This window comes from Anguilla rostrata, chromosome 6 (assembly GCF_018555375.3).
Source record: "Anguilla rostrata isolate EN2019 chromosome 6, ASM1855537v3, whole genome shotgun sequence".
In the NCBI taxonomy this organism is placed as follows: Eukaryota; Metazoa; Chordata; class Actinopteri; order Anguilliformes; family Anguillidae; genus Anguilla; species Anguilla rostrata.
The window spans coordinates 47,085,663-47,099,968 of NC_057938.1; the positions used below are offsets into that span (position 1 = coordinate 47,085,663).

At 42.2% G+C, this 14,306-nt stretch overlaps 1 protein-coding gene across 1 annotated transcript in view; it reads right to left on the reverse strand.

The window, feature by feature from the left end:
* nkain2 (sodium/potassium transporting ATPase interacting 2) overlaps positions 1-14,306 on the reverse strand; it is a 107,912-nt gene that overhangs the window by 30,011 nt on the left and 63,595 nt on the right. Inside the window, exon 5 of the mRNA XM_064340117.1 lies at positions 893-1,093. Coding sequence (XP_064196187.1) covers positions 893-1,093 — 201 coding nt within the window. The remainder of the gene's footprint in view (positions 1-892; positions 1,094-14,306) is intronic.

The window sequence follows — 14,306 nt, forward strand, 5'->3', positions numbered from 1 at the left end:
CTGTATGGCAGGAGTACAAATAGGTCACTGAATGCATCAGCCGTAGTAGAGCTCGTCACAGTTTAAAACAAGGAGATGAATGCGAAAGGCTAGCAAGCACCGAATGGCTTCCCGAGCGGTATCTGAAACACAGCAGGAAAGGTAATCTCTAAGGGGATCCGCGAGAGCTCCTACGTTATAATTTACGCAGCAAGGCGTTGAGATCTGTTTCATAAACACATTCCCGTAATTACACAGTATACATTAAGCCTATATGAAACATTACAGCGCGCTGTTAATCAGCCCATCTGAGCATGAACCCTTGGTCTATAATTACCCTGACGGGCTGAAAGTTGAGACGCACGGAGCATTTTCCATTTCTTCTGACGTTCTACGGGTAGAGACTGGTCAAAACATAAGAAAGGAGAGCACAGTTGGGCGCCACAGCCTCATCACTCCATAGCAAATAAGCAAAAAACACGGATTACTCCTAAGATGTAGTCACAGGATTTTCCGAGTAGCTGAAGGCAGTAAAATGATATTGAATTCATCACAGTAAATTTAATATAGTGCGGCCGTTTCGACACCTGGAAATGCAATACCATTACGCTAGGTAGTTTAGGATATAGGGCAATTTATTTTAAACACATTAGATGAAACATGAAATTGTGTACGACTGCGCAACCAATAAGCTGTAGTCGGTAACTCGGAGCTCCTCAAAAGTATGCTAACTAGTTTTGTTTTTATATCAAAGCATTTGACATGTGGACATTTCGGTTTGCATGGAATGCTAATGAGATTGTTTAAATGTTTAAGTAGGACAGAGGAAATGCGAGAGCGCACGAGGGAAGCTTCAGACAGGCTTCAGGGATGCAAGAGCGTTTTTTTGGCGAAGAAGCAGAGGGGCGCTTACCGCCAGGATGATCTGCAGGGAGCTGTGGGCGACCTCCACGTACTGGTACTCCAGCAGGCAGCCGGAGATGCTAATGTAGCGGTGGTCCTCGGGGGCCCAGGACGGAGGGGGGGTCACGGGGGTCACCCGGCACCCGGGGCCGTTCTCCATCCACCAGGACCGGTGCATGGAGATGTTGAAAGTCATGATCAGGTCCTTGTCCTGCGGGCAAGGAAGAGGAGAGCCCCGGTCAGACGGAACCGCCGTCGCCCGGGAAACATCGCATCAGGAAAACGCGCGGCGGTGCCCCGCAGCCAAACCCCCCGCTCGCCTTTTCCCGGGAGTTAAGAGTTAAGCGCCTGAGCACTTAGACCGAGAACACGGAGGTACTGCAATTATGCTTTTTGGCTTATTACAGCTCTGCCTGGACTGATTTAATGATGTAGGTCAAGCAACAAGCACTTAGGAATATTCTCATCAAACTAAAACAGTTGGCACAGAACAATGGCTGAAGGAGTAAAGATGATCTCATCTCCTGTTCCTCCTTTCTAAGATGGCCGCATCAAAGATTCTTTACAGATGTCGAATGTAATTCTCAGTTGTCGCTATGAATACATTTGTGATAGTTGTTTTCATAAGTCACCCATCAGCCTAGTGAAAATCCATTGCGCCACTTGCACTGTAGTCGCGCTTACTCGTTAATCAATTTAAAAGCTTTACTTAACATATTGCGACAATTATTTTTGCCGCATTTTTCCTGGTGTCTCAAACCGCCATTAATTCTGAAACAGGGCATGAGCACACGGAACGCAGAACCGCAAACACGCGTTTAGCTCTCGCACGCCATTAATTCTGCGTTCGTGTGCCACGAGAAATCCCATTTTTCAAATCCCAGAGCCGCGCTTTTCACGTTCCGCTTCCAGCCTCAGCGCCGCAGAAGCGCTCTCGAAACCCCGGGTCATTTGAGTGCAAGCCAGTTACACAAGCGGCGGATTATCCGGCCCCGTTTTGGAAAGAGTGGAGCGAACACACTTACGCCCAAGCAGATTCTAAATACCGCCAGAGAAAAAGATGGCAGCTCCCAGTAATGAGTGGAGGGGTGGACCTGTAATCATAAGATTGCAGGTTCGCCTCCCTGGTGGGGTTTAATTGTTCTAGTCTTTCATGAGGTACTTGACCCACATTTCCTCATTGGAATATTCCTCTTTATTCATAACTAATATGGAGACCCAAGTACTCCTGAATCAGTGCAACAAATTTCATCCATGAAAGAAAATAAATAAATTGAAGGCTCGCATATTGTCTCGATTATATACGTTTTATTTTTTACAATGCCCATTTCTATACTCAAGTCTTAATTCTGATAAATTACTGAAAAGCCTTTTTTTTCCCCCAGGGGCATGTGGTCCAACTAAACTTTTTGTCACTTTTGCATCTGTGTTAAGCCAGAAATAGTTTCCACTTCACCCACTGTTGTTGCAAAGGTGAGTCATAAAGTTTCATGCTGCCAGTGCAATCTCTGTTATTTCTATGACACGAGCAGATCAATAACGTCCCTTCCTACACAACAAACGATATTCACATATTCAGGACTATATGAATCAGAGACATTACTTTGATGGGGATCCCACGCAAGCCCTATGGCAATACTGTCCTTCTATTCTTGAAGAAAAGGATTTGCAAAAGCAAAAAGAAAACATTTTTTTAAATGCATTAGACAGTCAATTTTAAAGTGACATTCAGCAGGAAGCTTCAGTGATGTCTGATGGTTGATGTCAACAGTCTAAGAAACAGTCTTCTCCTTGACTTCACACATCATAAGGCCGTGAAACATCTGGTGCATCAATCATTTCGCCAGCTTTCAAAAGATATTAAATGAAAAGAGAAGACACACTGAGCACACTTTCTCCACTTTCCAAAACGTAATGTTAATTTTCATTTTGAATTCCTCTTTGATGTGAAGCCCCACTGCCGAATCTTGAGAACCCACTGATTCCGTAAGAGAGGTTTGATAACAATTATAAACTGCAGTGGGACGGCATTCTGTCCTCAGTTAGAACAGTGTGAAATTTTAACGGATCATTTGTGAAATACGGGCTAATTTGAAGATATAAGGCATTAAGATATTTAACGGTAAAATCACATCAACAACCTTTTTGTATAATTTTAATAGACAAAAACAGTGCGATAAGGTGCAACATAGGCAAATGAGATAGAAAAGGAAACTGGATGGACAACATTCTGATAATGACTTCAGATAATTAAACATGAGGATAATTACTTTAAAAACGCATGCACGTTCTACTGGCATGTACAAATGCATGCATGTCATTTCATGTTAAATGCATATTCACAGCATGTTGCAGCCGTTTTCCATTAACAGTTCAAATTCACTCGGGCAAAGTGCAAAGCAGCATGACGGTTCGTGCAGAAAGGCACTCATCCCCCACTCGTCCAGAGATGGAAATGGCTGAAAATGAAGTGTGCGGACGGGGACTGCCCTGATGCCATTGTCTTCTGCTCCGTCACCGGCCGCTTTCGAAACAGGTGTATAATGAAAATCGGCCGTGCGGATAAACGCAATCCATCACTCGTTAAATCGCAGGATCGGGCCGCCTGCCCCAACACTGTTCAATCAAAAACACAGCGGGGAGGCTTGATTGACAAGACACCTTTCCGATATTCCTTATGAGAGTGACTCGGCACTCCTCAGAACGAATAAGAGGAGAGCATTAGATTGTGCGTTACATGAATGCTCCCCGTACAAATACAATGGGAACATACAACGTGCTGACATAAAGCCTACTTATCCGCAAACATTAAAGTAATGGCTGGACATTCAGAATAAAAGCAAACGCTCCAATTGCCCAACACCAACTGTCACGAATGAGTGCAAAATGTAACTGCGAGTGTGGCCTTGCTCTTGCTATCACAACAAACCCATACTCAAGGCAATTGACTCATCAGGGGATAACTGCAGGATGTGAGTAGAGCAATATTCAACATGCCCCCATTTCCATGTTTTTCTTATTTCAGTTTTTTCCCCACGGTTCTTTTGTTTATGCCCTTGGACTTCCTGGCTACGAATGCAGGGATCAGCAATATACAGTGTGGTAAATGGCTCAATGTTCCATTTCTACACTGCAGGAAAGGAAAAATAAGGTTTTAATACAACACTTGTGCTGATAATGTTCAAATATTGTATTTTGCCATTACGGCAGGTTAAAATTTGTTTTTGCATGCAGAGCTTTTCTTTTACTCTCATAGATCATAATTTTCCATCAGTAAAGTTCACTGAAATAAAATGAGAACAGTATGCACCAGAAACATCCTTTGAAAGTAAGTATGGCAGAGAAATGATTTTTCAAGAGCGAGAGAGAGAGAGAGAGAGAGAGGCAGAGACAGAGAGAGAGAGAGAGAGGCAGAGAGAAAGAGAGATTCCTAGCAGAGCACCAGAAGAGATCAAGAGCCGATTTTATGGCTTTTAACACTTCAGTACAAACTTGCAGGGGATCTTAAGAAGGAGACAGCTCAGATGACACCATGCGATTAGGTCTTTTTTCCTTCTCTATATGCTCTAGATACTTCTACAATTACAGCTGTTATATTCTTCTTTTTTTCTTCTTATTGTTATTATCATCAATATCATCATCAATATCACACAGGAAGCACCACAATGACGCAACATCCATCCATCCGTTATTTATACCCACTTATCCCGGGCAGGGTCCCGTGGCAGTGCTGGAGCCTATCCCAGCGTGCACTGGGCAAGAGGCAGGAATGCTCCCTGGACAGGCCCACCAATCTATCACAGGGCAAATGATGCAAGAACAATAATAAATATTATAGGTATGAACATAATTGTCTTTGCACACGCACCATACACCTCGGCTTATAATTGCCACATATATTACACATGTTGCATTCACCCACTTGAATTTAAAATAAGGCCAGCCTTCACAGAAAGGCAATCAAATGACCCTTTCGTGTGGAGCCCCCTCTTTAGTTATAAGAAGCATTGGTCCCTGGTTCCGCATCGTTTACATTACACCGTGCCATTTAGCAGACACACTTATCCAGGGCGACTTACACAGATTGCAGTTTTACATACAATCCATTTACAGGGCAGCAGCATATTTTCACTGAAGCAATTCAGGTTAAGTACCTTGCCCAAGGTTACAGTGGCAGCATCCCAATAAGAAAGCAAAGCGGCCACCTTTGAGCTACAAGCTCAGCTCCCTAACAACCACACGACACTTCCACCCTGGCCTCAGCCATTTACATTTGCTTTCTAGGCCAGGCAAGCAGACACATCAGACTGTGCAGCATCGATCTCCTGTGTTTCCCCATAGGCGAGCACATGGGCGCAGCTTGTTTAAACCCACCAGTTAAAAATGACCAAATGCCGACACACGTGATTGTGAAACACTAAGAGCATCGTGGGACCTTTCAAGGATAGTCTGTGGAGTCCCAACTTTAACTGACGGATGAGAATTTGCTAATTAAAAGTGGCAGAATATGACCTATTCTTGTATGAGTGAAAAGTATGTATGACACACTGCACTTCAATTTTCTCTCATTATGGTGTAATTAAATACTCTAATGTTGATGTTGTTACCTATATTCTTGTAGTGAATCTTGCTATTTAACTTAAAGGAACATACAACAGCAAGAGCCCACCAATTATCATAACTTAGTGATACACCTGTCCTCCGATTGGCAGCAGACCTCCAGGAGTACTTTGCGGTCTATACTATCGAGAAAAGTCACAGAATATTTATTTTCTAAATATCCTATTGTTGCAGTAACCTTTTATTTACACATTTGGATATTTTTGTTAGCATTGTTAACAGTGTTATAACATCTAGTACAAATCAGCCATATGTTAGACATAGAATTTGAGTTGTACAGAATGTTGCTGGATGGTATCAACATTCTTAGCCTAGTTTGAAGCTAACTATACATTTTTTCCCCTTGCTTTGTTAAAATTGCATTACATTTAAAATAAGAATTCTAAGATCCAGTGCTTTAAAAAATAAGTATGAAGTACTGGCTTTCCTTACATTTGAGGGAAATGGCAGTACTTGCTTTTGTATAGTAGATGAGGGCCAATAGAACTCTGGAATTGTGTAGTTTATGCTACAAGCACAAAATTTCTCACACAGGTAGGAAAAGTACCAGGGATGAATTCTAGCTATATGGCTATCACTGATTTTACCCAGCATTTCCATGTTAGCAATTTTTCAAGATGTCTGCCCTGCAATTCCATTGAATTGTTGACTGGCCATAGTTCATTTCATTAAATGTTGGTCTAAGTGAGTACATAATGGCTTGTTTGCAGGAGTGCATTTGTGTGCATGTGTGTTTGCAGGAGTGTATTTTTACCACGCAACACCGTGACACGAGGAGTCATGCCGCCTTGAAATAACTTGCCTTTTCACACTTCTGCTTTAAAAGCAGTTGGAGTCAAATGGGCCTGCTGTAGTCACGAGGGTGCCATTATGTAGCAGAATGCACACCACACATCATTTGCAATGGAAATGCAAGGTCTCATTAAGTTATTCTGACTGGGGAACGGTCAGTTAGCCAGTCTGAGGCACGCTGAATATTTGGCCGCAATAACAGGGCTACCAAACCCTGCTTTCCTGCAAGATTTTCCAGCCATTTTTGGCAACCACAGGGAGCCAAAACCCTGTTTGAAGATCTCTCTGTAGGCTGACCCATAATGTCCCCTCACTGCAACTGGGGAAGTGGTCTTTAAATCACCTGGTCCACAAGGAGTAGAGCTGGTTCAATATCCCACTGACACAATTTTTCTCCTGTCCAAGTAACATTCACTATATTCCAAAGGCGTATTGTTGATGTAAATTAAATTCATGACAATGCACAGCAAGGGGGACTTACACCACACGCACACTGTAATGTCCCCGCCCTGCCCACACATTAACCTCCAATTCGCTGTTATCAGGCATCCGCTGTTGGAAGCATCAGGGATCACACATCCCACTAAAGGACAAAAAAGGGGAAGAAAAGGTGCTGCAATGGCTTCTTTGTGAACAGGATTTAAAACATTCCCTTTTCAAATGAGCAAATTACAACCGTGGCTGTTCACTTGTGGTACCCTGGGGAACAGAGGACTGCATACATTCTACCTCAGGGTGTAACAACTTACACTACAAGCATTATTAAGTGTCTGAGGAATTAGTGTCTTCCTTGAATTTTCAGCTCAAAGAGCCATAAATTATTTTAAGACCTCCCTACTGTATTTCTCTTAACTCTATATAGTGACCGCAATAGCCAGTTTAAAGTGCCAGCCCTCTTGGAAACAAGTCCACCTCGAAGAATTCCACTGTGTTCATTTCCCAGCTAATGGATGTGTGACAATTCTTCCCAGTTTAAGACTTTTGTCTGCTCACAGGACCATGAAATTAGCTCATTTAGTCAAACTGAATTAATTTGGTGCGATTAAAATAATAATAGCAGACACCACCATGGTGCTCCAACAAAACCATAGCTAATCAGAAGACAACTAAAGCCTACTATTTTTCAGTGCAAAGTGTCTATCAAAGAAGGCATGGTTATTCAAAATATCCACTCACAAATTAGAACCAGTTTAGATTCACAAACACAGCAAAAACGATTCCCATGAATATGCAACATCAGTGGATAACATGTTCCTTTGTATATAATTGAAAGGACAAAACTATTTCCTTCTCTAAACTGTTATAGTACACATTTCGTTCTGCAAGCATGTCCCCAAAATGACCCTGGCTCTTATACATGTGTGGTATAATTAATCATAGTCATGGTTGGTGAGATGAATAAGCTCAATTCACTGAAGAGTACTCCAAACATGCACAATGCGTAACAAGGGTGCAAGGGTGTGGTAATACAAGACTGTATTTTTTTCGATCTTCTAGTCTGGTTTGTCATTTTTGAAACTAGCAAAATTCGTTATCAATGAATATCAAGGTGCATGGTTAAATCTGTGTGGTCAAATGTAAAATTAGACATTTGCAATCCTTGGTATTATCATTGTGACATTAATATTTTACACTGCTTTAACTGTAATTTAATCTATTTGAATCATTGCACACTACAATAAAATAACCTTTAGCCTGTTGGTTTCTTGTAGTTGGGAACAGACATGAAAGAAATCCCTACTGCAGATGAAAACCAAGCTCCAACATTGTAATACGCAATTAATGGCCAGTTCACTTTTCTTTTCTTAGATCTCCATGATTGCTCTGATAACTTAGCAAAACTCAATTTCCTCTTTCCTCCAGGTCTAAAATAACACAAGCTTTTACAGGGACAATAACAGCACTTAAGGTGTTGGTTTTAATATATCAGAACAAATGGTGCACAATTTCTGTCTCAACATCTGTCAGACACAGCCTTGAGTCACCCACCCTACTTTACCAACCAATTTACGGTAGTCCTTCTCAGGAGCACGGCAAAAGTAATTTGCTAAACTCTAAAATTACATTTTTATACGATCACAACGGGAAAAAAAAGCCTGAAAAAAAAAATCAATAACCACTGTTCTCAAAATGATGGATGATGTGGAAATATACATAGCGGTACTGGTCCAAAATTAACAATTGTTTTGTCTATCGTGGGAGGAAGTGGTGTTCTTCTGGAGTCACACAGTAAAGAACTGTATGTACTACTTTTTATGAAGGTAATAATAAAAATGTTTTCCACATTCTCTCTGTGCGTTACTGTCGCTTACTGAACACGGAAAACATTTTCAGTCTGTGCTGCAGGTTGTTCATCAAGTAATTTGCAGAATCTGGCCTGCTGTGTCCTTTTCGAAGCTGCAACAGTAAGTAAAAATGATGCCTGAAATGATCACTATTGAATCATATCCTAATCCTGGAAGAGCTGGGGTTTGCTGCTGGAAAGAGCCCGAAACAGTGAAGCCTCCATTTTACATTTCAGAAGCCCAGCCATCAAAACAATGGAGGAGTGTTGCGATCAAAAGCCCAGAATCAAAAAGAAGCCCCCAACGGGCTCCTTCCAGGGGCTCCAGAGAAAAACGGCTTCCTCTGAACCCCTTCCGCGCCCGTCCCGAGGTGTGACTCAGCCGCTCCGTTTCGGGGGAAGGCGCGGGCCCACCTTCCGAAGGGGCCCTTTCCCACGACGCGGGCCCCCGCGCGTCACGCGCGCGGACTCCCTGTCCAGATAGCGAGACGCGGGGGCCGAGGCGGGAGTGGGAGCATCAAAGCAGGAGATCAGAAGGCTGTCATCATTAGCGGGCCGTGGGCGGGCCTGAGCGCTGAGAGAGCGGAGAAAGTGTGGGCTACGCCTTCTGCGCCGGTGCACTTCATCGCAAGTGCGAGGAACCAAATAAAAATGTTAAGTGCTGTGGAGCGATGCATCGCATTTAGTTAAACACCCCATATGGTTGTAACAGATATCTGTACATTGTTATAGAGCTGGGGATTTAATATGCCTCTGAATTGTCATAAGCCATTGTTCCATAGTGTTCAAGCTATGTAATCAACTCTGATAGCTACAGGGACAGCTGCTGAGAACAGATGAACAACGACGACGACAAACAAGACGAGTACCCGGACATAGACTGTGAGCCTCCATATGCAAAAAAGAAGAAGAAAAAAAAATCTATTCAAATGTTTCTTCTCTTTTCTTTTCCTTGCAGAATGTCCTTTTTATTAACTTTCCCAGTCTAAACTCAAATCTCGGTGGAATCAGCTAATTCGAGCTTTCGGGGGGAAAAAAAAAGGCGAGCCAATGAACCATTTAAACGAGTGGAGGAGATCCACAGAGACAAATAACTGAATGGTTTCAGACAGAAGGCAGCGCAATCAAGCAAACAGAGGAAGAAACTAGCAGAGGAGAGGAGAGCATTTCATTGCAGAAGCAGGTTAAATGGGAGTCCGCTGGGTACTTCTTGGGCTATGCTTCCCCAGTGCTGTCATTACTGTTTCAGCTTGGTTAAGGCTGGGCCCGCTGGCTTTTGTCGTATATAATCAGCTGCTCAGAGTGAGCTCCTCAAGGTTAAAAACTCACACTCAGTACCAATTAGACAAGATTCACTAACAAAAGCTCCTCTAATCCTTGCCTTCAATTTGAATGATACATACAGTACCAGATGAAGCTATCCAAAAATACACTACACAAGGTTTTCTGGTTTTCACTTGTCGTATCTACAGTCCACAATGACACCAAGTTAACAATCCACATTCAAAAACTATAAGACAACTCTAAGAAAAGTTCTGGAAGGAACAAAGGCCACAAAGGGGGATTAATTCCCTACATGAGAGAGCACTGATAACAAAGAGGTAACTGGTAACACCAAGTACATAACAAACCATGACAATATTATTTATGAAAATGATACCGCGGCCTATTGCTATAAGCTAGTTTGTCATGAGCATTTATAATGTGGAGACTGAGGATGCTAAGTGCTAAACAATTAGACGATACATAATTATCAAGAGAGTCTTATATGCACATGATGATTAATACCTGTGACTCAAGTCAAGTCAATCTACATCAAGTAAACCAAAAATTTCCCTCAGTTTTCTTGAACTATGTACCAGAAATTAATATTTTGTGGGGAACTACAGTAAATATCCTCTGTTGTAATAATTTCATACAGACCATTAACAAAGGGTGGAACGTTGTCATCTTTTAAAATGGATTTTTACTATGGAGAGTTCAATTCACACAAAATGTGAATTGGTGAATTGTCCAGTTATAATGACGTGAACTCCATTAAGTTTTTGTACAATTCACACACATTTTATGTTGATAAGAAGCTTCAAATGAAACATTTATCAGTCATTTTCAAGAGTGATTCTATAATAGATAAAGATAAATTACTTTCAACCTCACATAATAGGATTAGGATTCATGTAGAAAATTCAGTGTCCATAAAGCCTTTTTGGAGAGCCTTTTCACTCGATTGCTTTAGGAAAAAAAAAGATTCAACTTAAAAGCGTCAAAAATGTCTCCCCAAAACACAGCAGTGAGGTACAGCTAGTCAAGCAAAGTCACTTAGATGTTAATGATTCTCTTCCATTCTTGTTTTCACCCAAAGGGGCAGCCTGCTGCACATGCAAGAGTTCACTCCAGCACTGACCTTTCGAAAAGAGAAATGAAAATGCAATAAACTGCACACCCTGTAGGATTTAGCGAATCATTTCCCCAAAATGAACTTGTGTGGATTGTCAGGTTTTTCCAGGACACTCATTTTGTTGGCAACTTTTCGGATGCGATGTGATGTAGCCTTTGTTTTATTATCCAAAAAAACCCCCCCTCTTTTCTTGTCACCGTTAACTGAACAGGCAATAATACTTGTTAACATGATACCACTAGGTATTTCATGCCAAGCGACAGCTAAAAACAAACACCATGACACACCAGTGAAATAAACAGCCTGATGATCTTCAATACGCAGTTTGATTACACATGGCACCACTTAGTTCAAGCAAGAGTGCACACTGTCATTATGCTTGCTCACACTAAGGAATATTTCGGAATAAAACGGTACGTTGTGCTTCGAGCTCAAGTGCAGCAGTCACGCAAAACACAACCAGACTCTTGTTTTCCTTTGTCACCCCATATAATTTGGGGTACAAAGCCCTTTCTTGTTTACTCGTCACAATCAGCGATTGTGGCCAGGGTCGCTGGGCCACAGAGAGAAATGCGACATACGCGGGGTTGGCGGGTTGGCGGGTTGGCCGCGGGACGCCCTGTGTGGATCTCGACATCTTCCCATGTCCCACACCAGATGGGATGTGTCGAGAAATGGGTTACGATGTCGGAGTCCCTCTTCCATTCCGATAGCGCCAGATCCACAACAAAGGCTCATTAAACCCGGAGCCTTGAACCTCTTCAGAAATGAGCGGAACTCACCACAAAAAACCTGGACTGACCACAAAGAGAGCTCTCAGCAGAACCGGCACCTAGACCCTGGGCGGTCGATCGCTGCTTTTAAGGAACGGACGCCAGGAACAGGGTGTACAACGTTCAGCCTCATCAACCTTTGGAACTGAAAAGGAGGCGCATAAATGCAATCATCTCCCCCGGGGAGACGGCGTGTTTATCATCTGCCTTCAGAGGTTCTGGTGAAAGCCGGGAGCCAACAAATAAATTTGGCCCGGCGATATGTGCCGTATAAACGTCTTTCTATAGGACAGGGGAAACTGGGTCAGGTGCATATTGCCGCCTCGATGCGGGGAGCTCCATTTTGTCTGAAAGAAAGAGATGAGTTTTATACTCTTTTATTGATCCCAGGAGAATCTACAGCCCTCGGGGCTTTAATACTTCAGCCGCGTGCTCGGAGAGAGAGACCATCTGAGGAGACCGGCTTCGCTTCCCTGATTTAAGGGCTCCGGGCCCCGGGTCAAAGAGGCCCTCCAACTCAACAGGCTCACGTTTTAGCGAAGTGTGACAGGACATTTTTTCGGCTGGGGAATCGTCTCATAGCCCGGTCCACCTGGCATCCGGTGGAGACCGAAGGCACTCCTCCTCCTCAGGGCTGAGAGAAACCAGGACACGCGCCAGAACAGAAAGCCTCCTCTGGAAGATGAAGACAGAATAAGACTGCAATGGCTTCACGAGCGCTAGGAGAAAACCCAGAGGATGCATGTTCACTGTTTCATGTTAAATGCATTGGGCCTGTTTTATAGCTCAGAGCTGAGCCGGTTTCTGAGCATGGAATATAGGGGGGATATCCAGGGGGTGGTTACATCAAAGATGGCACCAGTAAAGATGGAATAAAATGACAAAAATAGAAGACGACATACTGAATGGAGTATGTCATTCTGAATGTGTGTAATTATGCAATGGTGAACTTACTGGAAGTGGGTGCTATGACATCAGAAATGTGTGTTGAAAATGATGTCATATCTACAGAGAAATATATCGCTCAATCTTTGATGTTATGCAGTTTTGCATTCACGGTTAATGGGGCTCTTGTTACGGTCAATGGAATCACGAATTCAAGCAAAAGCAAAGTCTCATTTATTTTATATAATTACTTTTCTACTCCTACTTATCGTATAGCATATTCCGTGTTACAACTAACAGCATGATATTAACTTCCTACTTTCACAAGACAGTAGGGTACGATATGTTTATGATGGTATGGAAAAGGTTTGTTCCTAACACCTAAGACCTGTGCACAGGAAGGTGGCTGTGAATTTAAGTGAAGTTGACTCAACTCATAAGCCCCCACTGTAAACAGGCCCAGCACATACAAGAGCACTCGAATTACACCGCAAACAAGTGTATATTGATTTGTGCTTGGTTGCACTGTTTTCTCTCATAAAGCCAGGCAAAAAATAGCACAAAGATTAAAAGCACAAAGCACTCCACCAATGCCTGGAATTATGATAGGAGAGCTAATATAACACTATTGGGAAAATCTACTGCTCTGTTTAAATAAAGTGTACTCTCTGTCACTTACATAATATACTGTGCAAAGCAATGCACATCTCACTTTCTTTTTCACTGCAGAGGAATGCAATAGCTATTGTGTAAGGCAGTTTTCCTGGCGTGGGGTCTGCTTACTGTTACATAAAGCTATCACTCAACTTCGACCGCACATGCCCCACCAACAGAGACCGGAATGAGTTCGCAAAAGCTGAAAATGGTTATTGAAAAATTATACAAATGGATGTCGCTTCAAAAGGCCATCCAAAACGGATATGAATCCTATCAAATCTGTCAACTCCCCCAATCATGATAATATTTATAATCCATTATGCAGACTATAAATAGTTCACTCAGTCACAGATTATCTTTTTTTTTTTTTTACATTTTGTCAGTTATAAATTTTTATGGACTGGTTTTGGTTTCAATAATGTGTATGGGTTTAAATGGTTTTTAAGGCAGAAAAAAGCCTGCAGATCCCAAGTTCAGCTTCCCTCCTTAAAATGATCTGAGCCTTGTCGTTTTTGTAAGCTGAAGCTTCAACCACATTACTTTTTAAACTCATTGCATTTTTTAAAATAGAGTCTGATTTTCCCTGTGTTCGCAATCAGTGGAAATTCAAATGTTTTAATTAACACTATCTTACATTATTGTCCGATGTTTTAACCAAAATACCGCATTATAATGAGGTACAAACAGATAGAGGAACATGAAAAGTAGTTTAAGTGAAAGCGTGATACAGACCAACAGGCACCTGACTCCTGTTTCAACACTATTACCATGACCACTTTTGTTAGTCCAAGTCAAATTATACAGACATAGCCTTAAAGAAAGATAAAGGTTCGCTAGCCAGTGATCTGAAAACAACTTTCATCCACTTTAAACTCAGTCAAATCAGACATGTACACAGAATCTTTGTGTTTTATTTATTATTCTTAAATAAGTTTGTCATGCCCACCAACACCTCCTCAAACATATCCTTTGTTGCATCAATCAATGCTCGAAATGAGCTTGTCTCCAAACTACA